The sequence below is a fragment of the Notamacropus eugenii genome, chromosome 1 (assembly GCF_028372415.1).
Source record: "Notamacropus eugenii isolate mMacEug1 chromosome 1, mMacEug1.pri_v2, whole genome shotgun sequence".
In the NCBI taxonomy this organism is placed as follows: Eukaryota; Metazoa; Chordata; class Mammalia; order Diprotodontia; family Macropodidae; genus Notamacropus; species Notamacropus eugenii.
In genome coordinates, this window is record NC_092872.1 from 14,423,528 (window position 1) to 14,448,581 (window position 25,054).

The 25,054-nt window shown below is 44.7% G+C and overlaps 1 protein-coding gene across 10 annotated transcripts in view; it reads left to right on the forward strand.

Moving 5' to 3' along the window:
* Nucleotides 1-24,544, forward strand: part of PFKFB4 (6-phosphofructo-2-kinase/fructose-2,6-biphosphatase 4) — a 73,184-nt gene extending 48,640 nt beyond the window's left edge. For 3 of the 10 annotated variants that reach the window (XM_072654463.1, XM_072654447.1, XM_072654505.1), the window contains exons 9-15: nt 61-207; nt 1,395-1,499; nt 7,918-8,047; nt 8,268-8,330; nt 10,678-10,742; nt 21,342-21,429; nt 21,529-21,855. In XM_072654463.1, coding sequence (XP_072510564.1) covers nt 61-207; nt 1,395-1,499; nt 7,918-8,047; nt 8,268-8,330; nt 10,678-10,742; nt 21,342-21,429; nt 21,529-21,593 — 663 coding nt within the window. In that variant the 3' untranslated portion in view covers nt 21,594-21,855. Of the gene's footprint in view, nt 1-60; nt 208-1,394; nt 1,500-7,917; nt 8,048-8,267; nt 8,331-10,677; nt 10,745-14,660; nt 14,932-16,355; nt 19,167-21,341; nt 21,456-21,528 lie in introns of those variants that run through there. The other 7 variants (XM_072654515.1, XM_072654471.1, XM_072654456.1 and 4 more) reach the window with 6 other exon arrangements.
* The last annotated feature ends 510 nt before the right edge of the window (nt 24,545-25,054 follow it).

Genomic DNA, 25,054 nt, shown 5'->3' on the forward strand with positions numbered 1-25,054 from the left:
CAGGGAACCCATGAATGAAAGCCCATGACTCCCGAGTCTAACTTTGCTTTGTGCCCACAGTTTGCTAAGAGCTTGGCCCAGTTCATTAATGATCAGAATATCAAAGATCTGAAGGTTTGGACCAGCCAGATGAAAAGGACAATTCAAACTGCGGAGGCCCTGGGTGTCCCCTATGAGCAGTGGAAGGTTCTCAATGAAATTGATGCAGTAAGTCCGCTTTCCCCAACCTTGTGCCCATTATAGTCAACTTCATACTCACTCATCTACTTACCCCATCAACCAGTGGAGACAGGATTCCATTCACGTGGGAAGTGTGGGTGAAGTCTAGAGTAGATCTTGCCTGTAGATTAAATAGGGACATATCCAGGCTGAAGTGGAAAAGAACTGACTTCTAACTCTGAAAAATCTATCTCCAGGACTGATGCCCTGGGAGAAGTCCTCCAGTCTCCACACTAATAGGACTTTTGTCCTAGGTCAGGTCCCCATCACCTGTCACCTAGACAACTAAGTCAGCTGCCTAAATGGTTGCCTCCCATTCTCTCCCCCTTTGGTCCTTCCCAGACAGGCTGCCAGAGAAATTTTCCTAATGACTAGAGCTGTCCATGTCACTTCCCTACTCAAAACCCTTTGTTGTCTCAGGACTCTGCATTCTTCAGCATGATTCAATGTTCTCCTGCCTGGGATTCAGGACTCTGCAGAACATGGTCCAGTCTTGCCTTTCCAGCTCTTATCTTCTACTTCTCTTTACTTTCCATGGAGCACTTTCCATGAGATGACTACTCACTGTGTACACCCTCTGTAGATTCTTCTTCCTATAATTCACTTCCCCTAGCTAGGAAGCCTTCCCACCTATTCTCCACCTATCAAAATACTCCCCATCCTTCAAGGCACAGCTCAGATGCCACGCTTTTCCAAAAGCTCCCCTGTTAATGTCATTCCTAGAGGCCTCAGTTTCTCTAAACTACTAAGGACCTACTGTGATCCCTAGGACAAGCTGCCTGTTGTTACAAGTTTTATTTTCCTTGTGTATCATGTTTCCCTATCCAGGCTCGGAGTCCTACCAGTCAGGAATGGGGGTGAAGTTCCTAACTTATCCATACTGGCTGGCAAGCATTTTGATTCCTGAGCCCACCCTTCTCACAAAGTAGTGGCCCTTCCTATTGGACCTCATTTTTCCAGGCTGGGGATGAGGGAACAATACCTAGAATACTGAAGGCTCAGAGTAGGGGGAGCAATACCTGGATGACTGAGAGCTCCAGAGTAATTCCTGATTACCCCATAATAATGCTAATGTCTCCAGGGCTGGAGGATAGAGCTGATACCTGGAACTCTAGGGATAGGAGAACTATGATTGGGGGGTGATAAAGTTAATGCCTTCTGGCCTTGTTTTCAAGGGTGTCTGTGAAGAAATGACTTATGAAGAAATTCAAGAGCATCATCCTCTGGAATTTGCACTTCGGGATCAAGACAAGTATAGATACCGCTACCCAAAGGGAGAGGTGTGTGTCCTTCCTTCAGGCCCTGATCTAGGACTTAACTCAGACTTCTTGAGTTTAGGCTTGGCTGGAGAGAAGAGGGTTTGTTCTGTAGCATCATTATCTAGGTCATGAGTGCTTAAACTTTTGTTGCATCATGGCCCCCCTTGGCAATCTGGAAAAGCCTATGGATCCCTTCTCAGAACAATGTTTTTTAATTAGTAAAACTACCTAGGATTGCAAAGGAAATTGAATATGTTGAAATACAGCCATCAAAATATTAGAAAAGCATTTCACATACCCTTAAATAAGAACCTCAGATCTAGCTAGAGATGGGCCTCCCAAGGTCTGGTGGTCTCCTCTGGGATCTCTGTTTATCTCTTGCCATGGACTTAGAGAAAGGATAAAGAGTTGTGGCTGCAGCTGCAATAGCCCCTGGATGACCTTGACCACCAGTAATTCCCCCCATTCCCATCCCGGGCAGAGGTCTTCCAGGAAAGCAGCATGACCCTTGTCTGTCCATTCTGAGGTCACTGAACAGGGATGGTTCTGACTTGGGCACGAATTCCCTGGAACTTTTCAACTAGATTCCTGAGGAGGATCTGGCCACTTCAGCGTCCCTAGAAATAATTTCCAGTGTTGGAGAAGTGCCAGCATTCACCCCCGTGAACTTAGGACATTGCTCTCTCCCCTAAAGGTGGTAAACTCGAGCCAGGAGAATGTCTCGAAAATTGAGCCTGCTCTGTGGGGGCTGGATTTAAGATGGTTTGGTACCTTTCCCATGGGAGGTGACCAACTGCTAGTGCAGACAGTTTTCCACCCATAGCCCCTCCCTCTCTCTTGGGTCAGTACCCTCAGCCTTGTCAGCGTCAGACCTCAGCTATGCCAAGCCCTTAGGATACCAAAAGGGCTCCCAGCTCGTGAAATGCCTTTGCCTTCTCCCCCAGCACTGAGAGGTGCAGTCACCATCTCTAGCTCTGGGTGAACCTGATGTCGCTGCTGCCCTCTTCTGGCCCTTGTTAGTGGTGCAGACTCAGTGTGGGAATTTGATTTGCTTGATTAGGCATATTTGTTACATGGACTTCTTCCCAGTAGGGGAGGGTTGAAGGGTGAGGGAGAATAGGAATGGAGCATCAAAAAAAAAGGAAAAGAAAGAAAAGCAAAGATGCCATTGGGGCATCGAGTTTTTAAATCCGTAGAGGAGAGCAGAAGGAAGGCCAGAGAGAAGGAGAATCAGTAAAGGCAGCTTTGAAAGCTGCAGATTCAACATATTTTATACTTAAAAAGAAAAGCAAATGCTACATAACAGAGATCTGAAGTTTTGGGTGTGTTCCTCTTTTTCTGATTTACTATGTATTGTACAAATTTTCGTGTTATTTGGCCTTTATTAAGTTCAGAATACAAAATTAAAATTAAATTTTTTAAAGTGACAGAGGCTTCCAACTGACCCTCTGCTAGGAATTAAGCAAGACAGATCTGTGGCCTGAAGGTTCTCAAGGACAGTTAGCCTCCCCCCAGGTACTGAAAATTGAGCTTAGTGTAATGGTTTGATTTGAAAAATTGCCCCCCAACAAATTAATAAATGGTCAAAGGATGTAAACAGGAAGTTTTCAGAGGAAGAAATACAAGCTATCAATAGTCATAATTTTTTTCAAATGCTCTAAGTCACTAAAAATTAGAGAAATGTACATTAAAATAACTCCATGGTACCACCTTACAATAATCAGATTAAAGAAAAAGGAAAAAATGCATAGAGGAGCTGTGGGGCAGCAGGTCCTTTAGTGCACTGGTGTTAGAGCTATAAAGTGGCCTGAAAGAAAGAAAAGGACCTGTATTTAAAAAAAGCATTTATAGCAGCTCTTTTTGAGGTAGCAATGAATTGGAAACTAAAGGGATGCCCATCAGTTGAGGAATGGCTGGACAAGTTATGGTATGTGAATGTGAGGGAATACTACTGTGTTTTAAAAAATAATGAAGGGGATGGTTCCAGAAAAACCTGAGAAAATTTTTATGTACTGATGCAAATCGAAGTAAGCAGAATCAGAACAATTTATATGATAACCACAACAGTTGTAAGATAAACAACTTCAGAAGTCTTAAGAAGTCTGATCAACACAACAACCAGTAACAGTTCCAGAGGACTAATTGTGAAACATTCTGCCCATCTCCAGATAGAGCTGATAGACTCAGAATTTAGACTGAAGCATGTTTTATTTTGATGTGACTAAAGTGGAAATTTATTTTGCATGACAATACGTTGAAATGGGTTTTGTTTTTCTTGCCTTCTTAATGGGTGGAGGAAAGGAAAGACAAAGGGAAAAGATTTGAAATTGAAAGTAAAATTAAATTTAAAAAAGAAAGAAAAATTGCCTCCATAGCAACCCCTCAAAGGCCACAGACTTCTAGGAGACATTTGAAGAAGGCCAGGTGTGGAAGCCCTTCTTGTCCAAAGCTAATTAACCCTCTCTAGTTCAGCATCTAATCTAGAATGGCCCCAGAGAGTGTCACCAAGAGGCCCCGGGTGCATTTAGGTCTCTTGGAAACATCATCCAGTGAAGTCCACAGTGTCTTTCAGGGCTCTTGGGTCGTAAGAATAGCTCAGAACTCTTTCATGGAATCTGTCTCTTGTCAGAGACAGGGACAGCTGCTTTGCCCCCAAATCTACAGGTGCTTCTTAAGAACTCACAACCTGACCATGCGGATAACAGAGATTCCATTGTGATAACACATGCTCTACAAAATCTGGAGTTCTTTTCCTAGGGTCCATAAAGTCGTTATTATTTAGAAAATTGTAATTCAGTGTAATTGGTCTCTTTTGTAACCCTATGTATTTTGCTATGTATTTAACATTATCTGAGAAGGGGTCTATGGGTCTCACCTCAAAGGAGTCCATAACACACACACACACACACACACACACACACACACACACACACACGGTTCAGAACTTCTGGTGTAAAAAGATACTGATAATGGGGCAACTAGGTGTTATAGAGCTTAGAGCACTGGCCCTGGAGTAGAAAGACCTGAGCTCACATCTGTCCAAACACACTTACTAGCTGTGTGACCCTAAAGATACTGATGGAATGGGTTGAAGCTAGTAAGGAGAACATATTATAATTCTTAAAACATCTGATTTTGTCCATGTGAATCCTCCATCTATGCAGATCACAACTCCTCTGCAACTTAGCAGATGGCCTTTGAGAGTTTCCATGGCCTAAGACTATCCCTTTGGGATGGTGTTAGCCAGAACTTGGCTAGGCTGGTCCTCATATGACAGGTATACAGCCCATTCATTAATAATTGGAGATATGGAAGCTGAGGGAGAGAGAAAAGAGACAATGACGAGTCCAATGCAGTAAACCTGAGTAAATTAAACCCTCTGAGACTGAGCCAGACCTAACAACGCTTTTTCCTTGCATACCCTTGTAATTGGTATTGCCTCCATGCCACAATAAAGTGCCAGAGCTGGAATTCAGTGTAAGAAAATGCATTTAATTAGGGATAACCAGAAAGTTCTAAAGTTTGTTGCTTCTGCCAGGAACAGTCCCTAAGGGAAGGGAATTGGCTTCAAGAGGGGAAATGTGGCCATCAGCAGTAGCTGTCTGTGGGGCGCTCACTTCTTCAGTGAACGTGCCCCACGTTTATGTAATTCTTTTTTGATGTTGTACATGCCTGGACCACCCCTAAGCTGCCCATCCACTTGTGTCATGAAAAATCTTTGATTGAGAGAAACTGAATGAGGCACAGAAGTCTGAGCATAATCTGCTTATTGGCAAAGCTAGCAGTTACAGCGTTTGCTCAGTGATCAGAGCAGACTTTTATAGGGTTCAGTTGTATAAGTTCGTTATATAATGTCAGCTGGTGCCAACTAAACTAAAAAGACTGTGATTGGTCCATAATTGTGCTGACTTGCAAAAGTGGTCTTCCAGAGGCCATGGTGACACGGAATTAGTCAACACCCTTTGGAAAGTCCCTGACTCAATAGTCCCCTGTACCAGAGAAATTCAGTGCTAGGAAAATCATCTCCTGACCAGGTGGAGTCATCCTCCATTCATCTTTATCTCCTTCAGGAGGGTGGTTGGCTCATATTTACGTGCTCAGTCTCCTATCGGATACCACAGGTCAAACTAGAAATGTGCCTGGCCTGCAAAGGAGTTGCCACCAAAAGCCTAGATCACAACACACACTCCTTGGCATAGTCAGGCAGAGGGACTGGGCTGGAAGATAAGGAACAGATCTCTCTCCTTACCATAGACCACGAGGATTCGCTTTAAAACTGTGTGCAGTAGCCACTGGAGATAAGGCAGCTGTTCTGAGGAATGCCAATGCAGGGGAAAGTTAGCCACATCACAGAAAAACTGACTCATCACAACTTCTACTGAAAGGCCCTTGCCCAAAATGCACCACAGGCACCTCCTGTTACACAGACATCTCAGGAGGTTGTACTGGGTGTTAGCACTGCTTAAATGGTATTATTATTAAAGAAGGAATGGGGCTTTAGAATCCCTAACCACTAAAGCCTTCCCTCTTTCACCTCATTCTCACAGAGTGGGGGTCTCCTTGCACCAGAAAATTTTGTAGTCAATTTCCAAATATCAGTGATTTTCCTTTGATTCTCCTTTACTTAAATAAAATAGTGAATTACACCAATCATCAGTGTGGAAGCAAGGCCACACCTGATCTTGGCCTGCTCCCGTGAGGTTTGCTGCCTTGGGCTGCTCACCGTGTAGCTTCTGACATTCATTTAAGGTGAAAACAGCAACTACTACTATTATTACATGGTTTTAGAATAAGGGAACTGTAGCTAGACCAGAGTTCATGTGAAAAGGATCGGGGACTTTTAGTATAAGTTCAGTATGGTCTGCCTCATGAGTTGTAGTCAGTGCCCTGTCATTGACTGTGTTCAGTGTTTGGATGGCCACCTTTTGTGGTCCTGCAGTTGTTTTTTTTTTTTTTTTTTTTTTTTTCTTTTTTTTTTTTTATTAATTTTTTTATTTTTTTTAATGTTTAACAATCACTGCCATACAATTGCGATTTTATCCCTCCCCACCCACCCCCCACTACCTCCCTCCCTCCCCACGACTGCATACAATTCTGTATAGATTCTACATAAACTTTCCTATTGAGTATATTTTCACTATCGTCATGCTGTGTAGTCAGACTAAGATAAATGAAAGAATCCGTATAACAAATCAGAACATGATACACAAACAGATACACATACACAAACATGATCTGCTACATTATGTGAGTGACTTCCATATTTCTCTCTCTGAGTGTGGAAGGCTTTTTGCCTTGAGGTCCACCATTGGGATTTTTTTTTTTTTTTCAGAAGTTCTTGTGTTATTACAAAAATCTAAGTCTACCAGAAAAAACTCTCACACACTGTGGTTGTTGCTGTGCATAAAGTTCTCCTGGTTCTGCTCCTTTCACTCAGCATCAGGTCATATAAGTCCTTCCAGGCCTCTCTGAAGTCTTCTTGTTCATCATTTCTTATGGCACAATAGTACTCCATTACATTCATATACCATAATTTATTCAGCCATTCCCCAATTGATGGACATCCCCTTGACTTCCAGTTTTTGGCAACTACATAGAGTGCTGCTATAAATATTTTTGTACATGTGGGACCCTTTCCCATTTTTATGATCTCTTGGGGATATAGTCCTAGTAGCGATATTGCTGGGTCAAAGGGTATGCACATTTTTGTAGCCCTTTGGGCATAGTTCCAAATTGCTCTCCAGAATGGTTGGATGCGCTCACAGCTCCACCCCTGCAGTTGTTTTTAATTGTGTCTTTGTGGCCCCATTCGGGTTGTCTTAGCTGAGGTACTGGAGTGGTTTGTTACATCCTTCTTCAGCTTATTTTACAGATGATGAAACTGAGGCAAACAGGGTTAAGTGACTTTCCCAGCATCAAACACCAAGTAAGTGTCTGAGGCCAGATTTCAATTCAGGTTTTCCATACTCCAGGCCTGGCTCTCTATTCACTGTGCCATCTGTCTGCCCTGGCCATCTATAGGGGGAATCTATAGAAGGGATCTCTGTATAGATGAGAGATTGAACTGAAGGCTCCGAAGCCCTTGTTGTGGTTGTGACATCAGTCACTGGAGCATGAGAGGCCCCTGTGATGACACTGTAACTGGTGGTTAGGATGTACTTGGAGGAGGGAACCCAACTGATCCCCTTCCTCTTGCTTCACTGGATCTGTTTCTGCCTCACTGACTAGAGAAAAGCTCAGATTTAGGAATAGTTAGGAAGGACATTATTGTTTTCAGGACTGTGGCATTGGGCAGAGGTGTGTACATACTTACTTCCCTCATTTGCTCAACCATGCCCCTGGGTCCTGGCCACTCTCCCTCTTTGTCCCACTCCATCTTATTCCACCCCTGCTGGAATTGAGTCTGTCACCTCTACTCAGCAATTCTGTTCTCCTTCAGTCTTATGAAGACCTTGTACAGAGACTGGAGCCAGTAATCATGGAGCTGGAGAGGCAGGAGAATGTCCTTGTGATCTGTCACCAAGCCGTGATGCGCTGCCTGCTTGCTTATTTTCTAGACAAGACTGCAGGTATGGGTACCAAAGGTGGTACTGCCCAACCCTGAGCATGCCCAAACACGGCCTCCTGGGATGTCACTGTGTCTGTGCCATGTGTCATGAAAGGGAATTGGGAACAGGAGATGGCTGTGGTGGGCTTTGGGCAAAGGCTTTTCAGTAGAGGTTGTTTGTGCTATGAGGGTTTGCAGTTTCTGTGATGTCACTAACTTTCTTCCCCATTTATATTTCTCAGAACAGCTGCCTTATCTCAAGTGCCCGCTGCACACAGTTTTAAAGCTAACCCCAGTGGCCTACGGTAAGGAAAGAGACCTTCTCTTTATCTTCCAGCCCAGTCAGTCTGGCTGAGTGTGGCAGAGTGTGTGCTGTGACCTAGCCAGGGGACCGATTACTGAACAAATAAGAATGGCGCTCTGAGACAGCACCTAGTAAGGAGAGGGTTAGAAGAGTGGCGTGCCAAGGGAGTTCCCGAAGTGCCTGTCTGTGTTCATCATTGATGTTGTTTAAATTCAGAAGAAAAGGAGAGTGACCGTGTCCCATGGATTCCAGTACTCACCGTCTCCTATTGCAAAGATTGTGGCTTTTAAAGCAGATGGCGCAGGGACCCAGTGTTGTTACTGGGTCTCTGTGCTGGCTGGGTATTTACTGGTGGTGTATAGGGGTGGGACATGTCTTTATTTTAGCTCTTCTGTAAGAGGGAGTCACAGACACACAGACAGAGAGACACACATGCACGCATGCACGCACACTCACACACTTCCCAAGCAAATTTCTTCCTAAGCCATCTTGCCTTGGTGAAGGCCTGAGGAAGCCCCAGCTTAAGGTGGAGAACACTGTAGTGTACAGCCTCTGATTTTGCCATTACAATCAGGAGGGGATTAGCTGATCCTACTCAAGCCTGAGTAATCCTGAATTTGAGAAGTGCAGTGAAGGAGGGAGACTGTAACATGAGTTCACAGCTGGTACACATGGTTTAGCTACTTCTTGAGCTGGCTTTGGGAAAGTCTTCCACTGCTAAAGAGGTTTCAGATGTTATCCCTTTCAAGTGAATTCAGCAAGCATCTAAGAGCCTACTGTGTGCAAAGCCTTGTTGGGGTTGGCACTGAGGGGTGATACAAAGGTGAAAGTAGATGGACTTTGTGTCCTCATGAAGTTGAGGGAGTAGAATAGAGGCTAATTGAATAGGGAGATTATTCATATACACAGATAACCAATTAGAATGTTCTACATACAAGTAATAGAGTATTATGAGTATTAATTAGAGTCTAGAGTATTATGGGGAGGCTTGGGGTTGGGAAATTGCTAGGAATATCAGAACATTTCACGGAAGTGGTAGCAACTGAGTGGGGTGTTTAAGGAAGGGCAGGATTTCAGTAGATGCCAAGGGGATGGGCTGGGGAGTCTGTTCCAGGTGTAGGAATTGGCATGAACAATGTCAGGGAGATGGAAGAGGTAAGGATGGAGTCATGGAGGACTGTGCATAATCTCATTTGGCAGGAGCACAGATTATGTGAAAGGGAGTAATGTAAAATAAGGCTAGAAAGATAGGTCGGGCCAGGCTCCAGAAGATGCTGAGTGCTTTGGTCATGGAGTTTATGCTTAGTTCGTTGAGCAGTAGGGAACCAAGGATCAAAGCAAAGCAGCAGTGTCATCAGAGTTGTGCTTTAGGAAGATTGCTCTGCCAGGATCATGAAGAACGGATCAGAGAGAGTCCCAGAATCCTGAGACCTAGTTGGGAAGCAGCTCAGAGCACCTGGGCCGAGTCAAGCAAAATAGAAAAGTTCATGACAAAAAGAAAGACCCCGCTCCCCCAGACACCAAGATAGCTCTAGCAGCTCTTTGTGGCAACAGGAAACTGAGAACAGACGCCCATCAGTTGGAAAATGGCCAAACAAATCAAGGCTCCTAACTGTAACGTGATAGGACTGTACTATAAGAAACGATGACTAGGTCAGAGACACGTGGAAAGATAAAAATGAACTGATGCAAAGTAAACAGATTCCCCCCCAAAAAAGCCAAAGTATTGATGACTGACAGAGTCAATGGAAGGAGCAGCAAGAAAACAGTTGAAGCTTCTGGCTGTGACGTTCTTAAAGCCCAGAGGAGTTACTGGTCTGCAGAAGCAGTGCGCTGTGGGTACGGAACACTGTACAAAACACCAGACGTTTCAGACATGTTGATTAGTTGTGCTGAATTTTTTCCCTTCCTGTTTTTTTACTTATTATTCATTTTGGATCTTTTGGAAGGAGGAAAACAGTAGGAAATACAGTTGAAGCAAAAAAAAAATGTCAATGAGAAGTCATTGTTCAAAAGAAATAGAGACGTTAACTTCTCAGTCAGGTTAAGGAAGCGATGATTTTAATTTTGGACGTATTGAATATGAAACGCTGGCAGGACATCTGTGTTGACATAATAAGCATTTGGAAATAGAGGATTAGAGCTCAGAGAGAGGTCAGATATACATCTGAGGGTCGCTTACATGCCAGTAATAATTGGGAGTGATAAACCACCAGTGGAGAGGCTATCAAGGAGAAGAGAAAAAAGGACCAAAACCAGAGCTTTGGGGGGCCCTGGTAGGGAAGCACTCACAAATAAGGATCATCGTGGTTTCTATCCAATTAATTTGCTTTATCTTGTATCCATAGGTTGTAAATTGGAATCCATATTCCTGAATGTTGAAGCTGTGAACACGCACAGAGACAGACCCGAGGTAGGAGTGGGCCCCACTATCAATAATTATCCATTGTAGATTGAGTGCCAGAGACTATATTAGGAACTGAAATTACAGATTCAAAATCAAGACAGCCCCTGCCCGCTAGCAGCTTATACTCTTGATTATCAGTGTAGAATCAGCACCCCCACACAGACCCTTGGTTTTCCTCAGGACCTCTGCCAGTTTCTGACCCATAAGTTGATCCTTTAATCAGGACTGGCACAAGGCAATGTCAGGAATGTAGAAGGACAATTTCCAGCCAGCGTCAGGACACCCTGACACCAGTGCCAGGATTATAAATGCTAATGTTTGTGTAGTACTTACTGTGTGCAGTTATCATCGCATTCAATTCTCACATTATTGTCCCTATTTTACAGATGAGGAAAATGAGGCAAAAAGCAATTAAGTGACTTTCTCAGGGTCACATGGCTAGCAAGTGTCTCAGGTGGGATTTGAACACAAATCTTCCTGAGTTCTGGCCACAGCCAGAGCTGAGGAATGTTTTGGTTGGTGGAAGGGGTTAAATGAGATCAGATGGGACACTCAGCTTAGATCTGATGTTCAGGGTTTATCTGCTTGGCATCAGGGAATTGGCTCTAGGTTCTTAGGAGTTCTAGGAATCTGTTCTAATTTCCTTGAGGATTGTTCAGGCACATTATCCCTGACCTGGACAGTGGCAGCAGGCAGCCATGAATTGATTGGTACAGAAAAGTAGTCCAAGTGCACTGTGTTTTCAAAGTGACCCCACGAGGTCACCCACATCCTGTCATCTGTGATAGATGGCATGCATAGATTCAGTTTCCTTGACACTCAGGAGCAGGCCAGATTCTCCTTCCCCTTTGATCCCTGTTCCTCTGACCTGTCCTGCTGCTGTCCCTACAGTTATGCCCATTGGTTTGGTGTTCCTGAAGCCCTTGGTAGTTAGGGAGTGCACCAGGTGCTGGAGAGACTAGTCAGGTGCTTCAGGTGGTACAGAGAAACATGGCACTGCTCATGCTGGGAATGAAAAAGGAACAGTTTCCTGACGACACCACTTAATAACATCTTCTGTCAGAGATTTTTATTTGGAGCACAGTGGAGAAGGGAGAGCCGAGTGTTCACTGTGGTCTATTGACTTCCTTGGACACTGGGCCTCATCTCTTATTTACATGATGATCAGACATGCTTATTGTCTCCTATGCACCTCCTGACTGACCCCTTAGAGTGTAAGGGGGAAGGAGGTACAGACTACGGGACTGTGTGGGAAGAGAGCAGGACCAAGGTGAGAGCCAAGTGGAATGAGAGGAGCGAAGTTCACCATCCATTCAGGCCTTTAAACTTTAATCTGTAACTGAACTCTCCCACCTGGACAGCCTTTCTTGGTTTCTCTGCAGTTACACATAAAATCACAGCACATTTAGTGCACATTCCAAGGACTCTGCCTTCTAGATCCATAGCTGGGCAGGGGAGGATAGTGCCCAGTTAGAAGTATTGAATGCCAGTGTCATTGAAACAATACTGGCTGCTCAGCTAACCCTGGAGCCTAGAAACATGGGTCCAGCACCACCAGCACCAAGGGAAGAATCATGACTGGACAAGAGGATGAATCCAGGGGCCCTCAAATCTCTGAGGAAGGAATTCCTGCTTGGGTGCTTGGGAAGCTTTCCTTATGGACTGTTTGAGAAAGCTCCTTGGACTTGTTTGCAAAGGTACAGAGCATCTTCCAGATAATTCTCCATAACTGAACAGACACTGCATGGAGGAACCCTCCATCCAGAATTAAATGGCCCCAGGGGCATCTGGTCTGCTGCAAGCCAAGAAATGTTCCTCCTGCTTACTCCTCTCCAAAGGCAGAGCTGGGTACCAGTAGTTCTAAAGATGCTGTTGGGCAATACACTCAGAAGCACTGTCTAAACAAGGCTAATTTTTTAAAAAATGCCATTTTGGTGGTATATTTTGTTTTAACATTGCCTACATGTCTCCCAGCATCCCATCCCCCCTCTCCTCTCAGAGAGCTATCCCATATAACAAAGAATATTTTTAAAGAAAAAGATGAAGAAAAAATCAGCAAAATCGAGCAGTACTTCAAAAAAGTCAGAAAATATCAACTGTGCTCCACGCCCAAGGACCTTCTGTGTCTGCAGAGGGGGAGGTGTCTTCTTGTATCTCTCCTTTGGACCATCTTGTTCTTTCTCATTGTGCAACATTCTCTTTCAGTCGTTTTATAGTTGTGCTTATTTGGCTCAGTCACTCACCTCAGCCCAGAGGACTGGCTGGCGCTCATTGGTTTGAATGCTGGGATTACCCTGTGTCTTCGGGACAAGCGAGGGATGAGCATCAGGCTGGGGACAGTCCTTGCATACTTGGGTGACCATTTTATAGCCTGTAACTGAGTAGTGATAAGTAATAATTCATATTTGTGAAGTGACTTAAGCTTTGCAAAGGGCGTCATCTTTATCATGGTATCGTATTTGAGCTTCCCAGCAGTAGATCCTACAGGTTATTATTTCATGTTCATTTTTCAAATGACAGATACATGCCACACCAGAGAGACCAAGAGACTTACCTGTACTCACACAACTGATAGGTTTTTGAGCTAGAATTGGAACCTAGACTGACTCCAAGTCCAGCACTCTAACCACTGCCTCTGAGAAGTCTTTCTAATGCTAGGATCAGACTTCACTCAGGGAACATGCTGGAGCGGAATAGTTTTCCTGATGCCAAAATTCTGGAATGCTAGTAGGAAAGAAAGGAAGCAATTTTCTTAAAATAGTTAAAAAAAAACAAAAACAAAACACTTTACATATCCACCAGCTTTCAGTTTGAGTCTCTATCAGGGTTTCCTAAGCCCTCAAATCTATGATAGGACACACTCAACTCAGGACTCTGCATTCTTACCTATTGCCTTGAAGTAGCTGTGAATGGTGGGTCTTCCTCTGGACTGGGGATTATATTCTGGCATCCCCCTTAACCCAGCAAGGGTTAAAAAAAAAATACATCCTTATGTGGGTGTGGCCAGAGAAAAATTTCATTACATCCTGAGGCTGCTGGGTCTCTCTAGGGCCTTATGGGGAGATAGAATCTGAATTTTGCTTTTAGAGGAAGTAGACTTATATGTCTCATCAGCAGGGCCACCTCCCCCCCGGAAGTTCAGATCAGAACTGTGAATAGCCTCATAGCAGACTGAGGATGCGCTTGGACCCTGAAGGCTTCAGCTTTTTCCATTGCAGTGGCCTACTTGAGGGCCTTACTCCTCTCTGTTAGGAATTGGTCTCATGGGATCCCAGAGCTGAGGAGAATCTCAGAAACCATTCAGACCAAAAGTCTGTGAACTTGTTTTGAAAATATTTTGATAACTATTTCAGTAGAATTGGTTTTCTTTGTAAACTTGTATGTTTTATTTTATGCATTTAAAAACATTATTCTCAGAAGGAGTTCATAGGTTTCAGCAGACACTGCCCAAGGGGCCCATGACAGAAAATATTTAAGCTCCCCTGCTCTGTACCAATCCATACTTGAGCAGAAATCCTGTCACAGCGTCCCAAGTAGCTAGTTGTCCATCTTTTGCTTGAAGACCTTCAGTAAGGAGAAACCTACTCTGTTTTTAGATTCTTTTTAAATTCAGTTTTGTCAGTGAACACAAATTGAATTTCTCCAGCCACTAGCCTCCGTTGGAAAAAAGAGAGAGAGAAAGAAAACCCTTGTAACGAACATGCATGAATAAGCAAGGGGAATTCTCACATTCTCCCCTTTGCTCCTCCTTCTGCTCTCTGAGGCAGATTTAGGCACAATAAGTCAAATCCCACTCCCATAGTGGACAGTCCTTCAGATATTTGAAAACAACCATCATGTTTCTTTTTCCCTTGCTGTCCCCTGAGAAGTCTCTTCTCCAGACTAAAAATCCTTCTTCTTCACCTGATCCTTGTGTAACCAACCATGGTCTCCAGTCCTCTCACAAATCCTAGTTGCCAGTATGGTGCTTGAAAAAGGACACAACCCTCCAGATGCCAGCTGGCTACGTCAGAGTACAACAAAACCAGTACTTCTCATATTCTGGACACCATACTTCTTTTCCTGTAACTTAAGATCATATAAGCTTTTTTGACTTCCATGTCAAACTAATTCAGCTTGTAGTCCACTAAAAACTCCAGATCTTTTTCCACGCAATTTGTTGCCTGGCCAGGCCTCCCAATTTTGAACCTAATGAAGTTGACTTTTTGAAGCTGGAGAATGGCTTTCTCAGAAGATGAGCAAAGACAGTAGTACAGGATTTTCTATTTTCTCTCAAGGAATCTAAATGAGCTTGATAAGAAGGATGGAGCTGTGTCCTACTCCTATTTGGAAAAAGGACCCTTTACGTCATTGCCCTGATACAGTAATAACTGAGCTCACTCCCAGATTCCCCTTTCTAGCTAAAAGTACAGCTGGAACCCAAGCAGAGCTGTGTATGGGCAACACCTCTGTATCACCAGCACTTAGCACAGTACCTGGCCCATAATGTGTGCTTCATAGGAATGCTTGCTAACTAACTGTGTTTGCCTCTGTCCCCTCCCGTCTTCAGCACTCAGGTTGTACAAGAGTGCTGTGACACAAGCCTTTTCGTGGGGAGGGGGCATCCCTTGTAGTTCCAGTGCCTCCCAAGTCAAGTATATATGTCACTCCTGAGGTGGTCGATTCATTCACCTATCCACTCCCTGGGCAGTTACTACATGGCCACTTCTGTGTCTGGCTCCGCTCAGGGAAGCTGGAGAGAAGGAAATCAGCTCCAAAATTGGGATCAGTCTCCATATTGGGGAAAGAAACTCTAGGTCACAAGTTGAACTTAGAACAGAACACACATTTGGGGATCTTGGAAGTCGGCTGTCTCAAGAAGACAGGTGCAGCTTTTCCTAATAAGATCAGGTCTGGTGGTTTATAGATAGCATTGGAGAACGTGTGGAACGTCTTGTCTGTCTTGTTTTCTCTGCTCTTCAGTCAGCAGTTGCTGAGTAAGTCACTGTCCCCTCCTCTGGGGACTCCAGAAGTGTAGGGTCTCTTCAGACCTCTCCCTTGGAGAGGAAGTCTGTGTGGGAGGGATGACCAAACCCCAGAGACCCAGGATACCCAAGCTCAGCACACAGTCTTGTTTTGAGGTTTGGGGAATTGGTGAGTCCTTTCATCTGCAACTAGAGAAAACCAGTGCTATGGGCAGAAATCCTGACTGATGTGTTGGCTCCAGAGAGGATGAGCAGGCAGTGCACAGGGCTATTGTCTTAGTTTCCAGGGATTTGAAATATCTGAGGTAAAATCACTAGATGTGTGAGTGCCTGGAAAATTAAAAGAAAAATCTCTTGACCCCACTCCGAGCTTATTTTTTTGTTGTTGGGGGGAGGGAGCAGGAAGCAGAGATTCTGTGGGGAAAGTGAGTGATTTTTTTTCCCTAATATGTTCCAGGCATGGAAGATGGCCATCGCTAAAGATGACAAATACTTAAAATTAATCCTGGAAATTACTTTTCTGGAAAAACTGCCTGTTGTAAATTCTGGGTTCCCATTGTGTAGACAGGACTCTGTATTTGAGAAAGTAGCTTTTTAGTGTCAGAGTAACTGTTCCTGTTGCATGATAAGTGTTCTCCTGTATTTTGTTATGCAGAATGTAGACATTTCAAGACCTCCAGAGGAAGCCCTTGTCACCGTCCCTGCTCACCAGTGAACCTGTGTCCTCATCAACCATCAAATTGTGGTGCAGTTTTCATTATTTTTCATAAACTCAATCATTCTAGTCACTTTTAAATCAACTCAATCAGTTGTCTTCAAGAGACTTTCCCCTAAGGGGCTCGGCTCCAAAGGAGCTGCCCCCAATTAGGCAGGCACCTATTCTGCATTAATCATTAGAGTTGATCTACTGACTCATCTCCAGAGCGTTCTAATCATCTAATCTTTTCCACTCCCATGTTTGGACTCTAATGTGCAGTAGCAGGAAGACCTGTCCGAAGTGTTAAACTCTGCCACTGTGAAACCTTGTGTCCTCTGTAGGACGGACTTGAATGTTAGCAAATTCCCTGGGTTTGACTACCCTAGGGGCGAGCCAGTGCCATTTCCTGACTGCCTTGTTTTCTGAGCTGTTGAACTGGTACAGTTTGCTGATTGACAAAATTCTCAAGCACATCCCCCTAATAACTCCTGGGGAGGGGTTGGGACCAGCGGGCACGTCCACCTTAACTTGTTGCCAACAAAGAGCCTTCCCCCTGGTGGCATTTGCCTTAAGCAGCGTCTCTCCATTGAGCACCCTTGCTTTGGAGGGATCCAGATTTCCTTTCCCTTTTCAACACATAGAATGACCATCAGCTTCCTACATAAGAGCTGTCAGTAGCCAAACTCACCTTCCACCTCCAGTTGCATTGCTAAGCACTGTACTCCTTTCTGTGAACAGATTCACCTACTGCTGCTTTGTATACACACTGAAATCCCAGACAGTAAAGAGACAGCTGTCATCACCCCCTTCTTGACTATACACATATCACATTTCATATAGCAAAGCATCAGCCATAATGAGCCTTTGCCAGGTGTTCACACATTGACATTCAGCAAGGGCTGCGTGGTGCTAGTCACCTCTTACTAATTTTGTAGCCACTCTGACATTTATAAAGGGGGTAGCAGCCCCCGTTGATGATACACACACTGGAGTTCTTATAGGGAGGCAGCTGCTATAGTCATGCTGAGTCAGTTGTGTACTGACTGAAATTCTCGTGATTTTAAATACAGTAATGAGATTAACATGGAGGGGTGACAGCCAAAGTTCCCACTTCCTGAGTGTAATCACAAACTAATTCACAGAGGAAGGTGGATGGTCACCATGGACCCTTTCTAACTATATTTAAACTAAAATGCCTCGGAGGAAGAAGAGATGTGAATGACTCACATCAGAAAAATTTCTCCTGCCCCCTTTCAGTCTTTGGTTGAAGTACATTGACATCTTCCCTGTGGATTAGTTTTGTGGCTTGAGTCCTTCCTGAGAGATGTGGAGACCAGGGCTGGGACCAGAAGGTTCCAAGCCCTTTATGGAAGGGTCATAGCTGTGTTTTATGTGTCTAAGGAAGCTTAATAAAAATAATAACCCTTCACTATTGTCTACTGCTTTCCCATACATTCACTTGTTGGAGCTTCACAGTACCCTGTGAGGTTAACAGGGAAGGCATTATTACTGTTTTACAGGTGAGAAAACCGAGGCCTTCAAAGATGAAACTGATTTATGTAAGGTGACACCAAGAGTTCGTGGGGGACCCTGAACTTGAACCCAGGTCTCTTGACTCCTGGCACAGAATACTTGACAATCTCCTTTATATGGATATTTCTGCTTTATTGAAGCTTTGTAGAGAAATGAAGAAACCAGACACTCCCTCAGCTTTGGGAGTAAATGAGTCACATAATCAAAGCCAGGTCCGTCACCTCCTGCTCAGTGTTGGCGTTTCCACTGCTAAGAAGTTTTTGCAGCTTGAGTTTTTGGCTCTTCAGCTGTTCTAAGAAACTACACACATAGGTTATTACTAGGAAAGGAAACTCTAGAAGTGGTTGTAGCCCTACAACGGTATGATAGGACCTGAGTGGCCCTTGGTAGTTGATCCTCTGACTCCCCTGAGGTTTAGTGGGTAGGACCTGCAGGATGACCCAGAGGAGAGTGTCTTCCAGAAATCACTATCCTTCCAGATACTTGCTCACTCTCATGGTCAGGTGACCTGTGACATTTGAGATTTTTAGAAACCAGCCAGTGCTTCTGCCCTGGGCTTGAACCTTTTTCCTTAAAAAACCACCTTCCTGATATCTTGGACCGTATAGACTTATCAGTGACTACTAAACCCCAGCAACCTATGGGTATGTGGCTCTATCGTTGGCCGCTGGTATGGGTCACACACAGGCCTGTCAGTGACCATTGTTGCCCTGGGTCATAGAGCTGTCCTGAACAGGTATGAGTTCCCTGTAGCAGGACCAAATTGGTTCTTCTTTGTCAGACCCTACTGGCCACCATGGCCTTGATCCATGCATACCTTCCTAGTTTTCCTGTAGCCACATGTGCCTGTTCTCAGAGGCATTAGAATGCAGTTGAACTTGGTTTTAGACAGGAAAGAGCTGGAGTCTGAGACCAGAGAGGTCAAGAGGGAGTTGCAAGGAACCTGGGTTGAGTTCCTACCTTCCAGGAGGGGGAAACGTGCTTTTCTGCCTGATCAAAGACCCCTTCCAGGACGGCCAATTCTCACAAGGCCATGTTTCCACTCAAAACCACTGAGAAAAAAATCCCCACTTTCTGTTCACTCTGTATTTTAGCCTGTAACACCTGAACTACACACACCTTCCCAGGAGGCCTTTCCTGTTTTGTTTTTTTCCAAACCTAATTGTATTGTGTCTTGTGCACATGGTGCATGCACTGTATGAGACTTGAATTGCAATAAATACTCTTTGGAATCCAGCGTGTCCTGGGAAACTTGTGGCTTCATATGTGCTGGGACAGCAGGCTCAGCCTCAGGATGGGGAGGAGGGGGCACTCCCCCATTTCCCACACTGCCTGAGGTGAGGTCATCTAAGCAATTCCTGCCCAGAGTGCTGACTCAACTCTGGGAAAGCCTTCTTTCTCCATCTCTGGTTGGAAACATGAATTGCTGGTGTAAATACGACAGGTGCCTGCAACATATCCCGTGGCTGTCCCAGGGAAGGATATTTAGTTTTATGGTCATGGCTGTACCTTATCAGGATGTCATGGGTCTGACTACCAACTTCATCTAGGTGTGACAAGGTGAGGTGAGGCCAGTGACTTGTACCTCCCTGAAATGTGACAGATGGACCTGATTGGACTGAATTGGGATGTGTCAGCTCCCTGAGAAGAGATGACCCTAATGGTTGCTGGATAAAGTGAGAAGAGTCTCACTATTTTGGTTGAGATAAAGAACCCAAGAGGAGTGAAAACAGGTCCAGAGAGTGGGCATGGGGTGGAGGGGATTCCTATGCTGGCTTTACATAACTCTCAGGTCTTTCTTGCCGAATGTGAGATGGGGTGGCCGCCTGGAAGAGGAACTACAACATTAAAGGGTGGGGGAGGACCTGTTTGAAATCTCTGAATCATGGAATAGGAGGGACCCAGACAAGCCATCAGATCCAGGCCCTTGCCTTTAGTCACACATTTCTATTATCTTCCTGGTGAGCTGATTGCAAACATAGATCATAGAGCTGGAAGGAAACATGGGAGTCACCCAGACCAACTTCCCTGTCTATAAATGAGAAAACCAAGACTCAAAGGTAGAGGTCTCCATCTCCCTATCACTCATTTCAAGGCTATCATGTAAACCCAGTTCCACCAAGAAGCAGGAAGTAGGTGTTGCATGGGTTGATGATGATCACCAGAACTTTCAAAATTCCTGGATTAGGAAGTCTGTCAGTATCATCCTCTTCAATGTCCTTTTTTCTCCTACACCTCCTTCCTAGCACATGGGGCTGGGTCCAAAGTATAGCTGATTCAGGAGGAGCTGGGGGTGGGAATTCCCAACTGAGGACTATATGTCACCCACTCCTCTCTGGGTCTGAAGAACTCAAGTTTTCTTCCCAGCTCTACCATGTGACCCCAGCTCTTCCCCCCAGAATATACACTGTCCCCTAATGGGCTTCCCAAAGCAAACCATCTCCAAGTCTGAGGAATGTTCCTTGCAGGAAAAGAGAAGGTGGGCTATGGCAGGTATGATGGAGTAAAGATAAACAACTTCTGCTGAGAACACGTACAAAGAAGGGACTCTTGGGTTGCCGCTGCCTGGCCTAGGTTTCCTCCAAGAGACTAATCAACAAGTTAAACAAATCAGGAGTTGGCAGACCTCTGCTCCTGAAAGAGTCCTTTTTCTTCCAGAGAAAGGCTAGGCAGTGACAGCAGAAAACCATGTCTCCTGATCCTAGCTCCTCAATGTGATCCCAGAGCCATTTAGAGAAACCATGATTGGCAAGGCTGAATCCTTGTCTCCTATGTCCCAAGAGGGTCATGGACTCTCAGAATCCATATCCTTTTTCCTTTGGTCCAGAGGGGCCTTCGAAAAGGATCAATCAGGTATTTATTAAGCATTTACTGTCTGCCAGACACTGTACTAAATGCTGAGATGGCTATGACTCTTTCCTCTTTTTTCCTGTGAAATGTGGGGGCTTCCTATAGGGGGACTGAACACCAGACAATAGGAGGTTTTGGCAGATGAGATTGGGCTTGCCGGAGAGAAGCCACCTTCTTAAGCTTTATTTAACCTCACCTCATTAGACTGCCTAAAACTCATTTTCTATTCTATTCATTTCTGTTACTGTGTAATAGACTCTAGGAATGTGGGGCAGCTAGGTAGTACCTTGGATAGAGCACCAGCCCTGGAGTCAGGAGGAGCTGAGTTCAAATCTCAGACACTTGACGCTAGCTGTGTGTCCCTGGACAAGTCACAACTCCAATTGCCTCACCCCACCCCCAACCCCAAAAAATTTCCAGGAAAGTTCTCACCCCTGAACCTCTCTCTTCCTCCTCTGCATTTCCCCCAGCCTCCCTACCTCTGAACCATCTGTTCCATATCCGAGACTTCCCAGGTTTTAGGGTAGCATGTGTTGAAGTTTGCTTCCCTCCATTCCTTAGGTTAAGGGTCCTCTGGAACACAACAGACATCCCCAAAGATCAGCTGGCCTTGGATCACTGAAGAGTGGACATTGTCTCTCAGTTGACGGTCTCCTGGAGTCGTAGACAATGGAGGTGGCTGGGAGGGTAGGGGAGAGCAAAGGAAGAGTCCATTGGGGCCCTAATGGTCCTCTCTCTGTGTTTGCAGAATGTGGACATTCACCGCTCCCGGGAGGAAGCCTTGAGGACCGTTCCAAGACACCTGTAGCCTGACTGAGGGAGGCTTGGGCAGAGAAGAGGCCCACCTAGCCCCAACCCGCCACACACTCCTTGTTTTCTGCTCCCCAGCCAGCCTTTGGGTAGGACTGTCTGTACCCTCAGACCAGATGATGTGTTCAAGGGTCCAGCTGCAAGCATGCTTCAAGTAGCCCCTGTGGAAGAATGCTGAGGACAGCTTGTGACTGTATAAACTGACCCCTCCTCTTTCTGTGATATTTTCAGCACATCTCTTATTCTAAAATGCTGCTTGAAAGTAGATGTTTCTATTGACCTCTGCTCTAATCTTTATAGGCGGTTGTCTGTCTAATGTTTCCCAACTTGATGGGGCAGAAATGGATATTTTGAGGTAGGTTCAGCAAATTCATGTGTTGTATCCCCTGTTGTATCCCTGCCCACAGGATCCCAGGACTGGAGAACTGATGTATCTCTAGTACCCAGAGGGTATTACTTCCCCAGAGGAGGCCCCAATCCTTTCCTTCTCCTGCCCTGACTGGGACTCTTGTCATGTGCCCTGTGGTCTATGGGGATAGGGATGGATCTTGGGATGGGTCTCTGATTCAAGTGTTCCAAAGTCACAAGGGCAATACTGGCTTTTGGTCTGAGTTGGTGAATCCAAAGGTGGAGATAGGAGGGTTAGAGTCAGTAGTGATAGGGTTGGAAGGGGGAGAAAAAGGGTGAGAAACTGAGCTTGGGTTATCAGCAAGTCTAGGTTCTCATGTATTTTGGGTGATCAGATGTTGGCTGAAGATTTGTAGATCTGAGCCATAGCGTAATCAATGTTGGTTAAATGGAATTGAATCCCATACCCAGAATGACAGAATTTTTCCTCAGTCCTCTTGGCCATTTAAAGGCTCCTTTCAGCAGCCTAATCCTGGATCAATTGTTGGGGGGAGAAATCCATAACCAGAGCCAAGAAGATGCTCCAGAGTCATCAAGAGAAAAAACAGAACCTGCAGGTCCCCGTAAGTTCCTTCAGCCTCTCTGCCTTCTGAGTCTGTCCACCCATGTCATGAAAGATAAGATCCACAAGCCAGGGCAGCTCTAGGGTCTGAACTGAAGAAAGTTCCTGTTGGATCTGCCAAGGTTCAAATCAGGCAATCCTGAAACTTCTGTTTTTCCTCTTGGTTACGGAATCATCTGGTTTATGGACCCCTGATTTTTCCAACAAGTGAGACAAAGCCAGGCTCTTGCAGCAAAGATGGACTTTTAGAGCAGAGTTGTTCCTCTGGGGAAGATCCAAGGCTTCAGAGCAAAACAAGAAAGATAGGAGACTCAGGTTTTCTTGGCAGAGCTAGACCATCAAAGTAGAACTGGGCTGTTGGCCAGAGCAGAGCCTTCAAACCACAATTTAGCCAAGCCACTGGGCTGTGAACAGACAAGGGAAAGGGGTGGGGCAGCAGGAAATAGTAGAAGAGGGAGAGTCAGACAAAAATTTAACTATAGGTCACTCATCCCACAGGGATTCACTGATTCCCATTTCTGTCCTCCTTCCCCTGTGTACCCAGACCTGTGTCAAAAAGAATCAAATATATATGGTTCCTTTCCTGTCCTTCAGTGAAATATACAAAATAGCCATAGTTAGAGGAAAGGAAGAACTGAGAGGCAGTATTTTAAGGAGCTCTGGAGAGCATGTTGTGGGGGGAGGCATGAAAATAGGGTCCAGATGGGTGTTGGTGCCATCTGATTTTAGGTAGTGTCTGAAGACCTTGGGGAAGTCATATTCATTCTATGTGCCTTGGTCTCTTACTCTGTAAAATGGAAGGATTGGTCTAGAACCACTGAGCTTGCCCTGACTGGAAGCCATTAATTTGGACCATGTTCAGAGGGGGTTGAGCAGAATAGTGGGTGGCCTGGAGGAGCAGTTGAAAGAACTGGGGAAGAGAAATCTTGAGAGTCAGAGGGGACACAGGAAAGCCCTTCAGATATTCAAAGAGTTGTCTGTTGAGTGGAAGAGGTATTTAACGCTTGGTCCCCATGGGAAGAACAGGGAGTAATGGGCCAAAGTTGCAAAGAGCCAAATTAAGACTTTTGATGAAAGAAAAACCTTCTTAACAAGCAGAATGCTCCCCAAATGGAGCTGCCTTGGGAGATGGTGGGTCCTTCCTATCACTTGAGATCTTCAGGTAAAAGCTTCAGATCAGTTTATCAGTTTAACCAGTATCAGATCCACTGTTGATATTTCTAAAGCAGATTTAACCATACCACTTCTGTATTCTGGGATACTGCAAGTGATAAGCAGAGTAGCTGTTGCACAAATCAGAATTCATAAATTTGGGGGATCAACCACCTCCACTGGCATTTCTAATGGATCATCAACTTTCTAACCACTTGTCTTCGTTTGGATCTATTAGGACTGATCTGGCAGCAGTTGGCAGTAGTTGAAGGATTCCAAGAACTAGATCCCAGTGTCTGTATTCAAAGCCAGTTTGGTCCCTGAACCAAAAAACACAATATCAGAACTAGAAAGATTGTAGAGGCCATATTCCTTAGACTCATTTTACAGATGAGAAAACTGAGACCCAGAGATAGGAAATGATGAACAGAAATGACTTGCCTAAATTCACACAGATAGTAATTGGCAGAGTTGGGATTTGAACCCAGGTCTTCTGTTTCCAAGTCCAAGGCTTTTCCTGTTATACTGTGCTGCCTCTCAAAGTCAAGTCAATCCTTGATGGGCTTCTGAACCCTCTGCTCCTAAAGGTTGGCTCTGTGCTGTCTCCCACATGGCGGCATGACTGCTGACCAAGTGGGCCAATTTGATTTTGACATGCCTGGGAGTATCAGGAGACACACTTGTAATATAGCATCTGTTGCTATGACCAGGTCCTGAAGGTAGAATGTAAAGTCTTTGAGGGCACAGGCTGTCTCACTTTTGTCTTTATATCTCCAGCACCCAGCTCAGCACCAAACTCTTAGTAGGACTAAATAAATGTTTGTTAAATTGATGCGTGTGCTGAGTCAAGGATTTTGTGGGGAATCAGTGAGTAGGACTGTTGCAACCTGTGCCAAACCCCTGCCACCCCCTGAGTATCGAAGAAACTGAATTTTGTCAAAGAATCACCTGCTTCTCAGGCATACCATGCCATCCCTGGGGTCAGAAACACTCACAAAGTGGTTCCCTTCTCCCCCTATGCAGCACCTTCCACCACTGCTAAAGTTTCTTACTTGTTGCACAAAAATGTTTACAGCTTCACGGTTTCTCTTCCACTTCATCTCTATCCAGGCTCCCTGTTTGTCTTACACTTTGGGACTTTTGGCAATCTACTGAAACGTTCTTGGATTAATTTTTTAATGCATAAAATACATATTGTTTACAAATGAAACCAATACTATTGAAATGAATATATGTATATAACACTTCTCTCTCCATATATATATGTATATATACATATATACATATATACATATATATATATATATATATATATATTTTAAATAGGCCTCGATTAAGAACT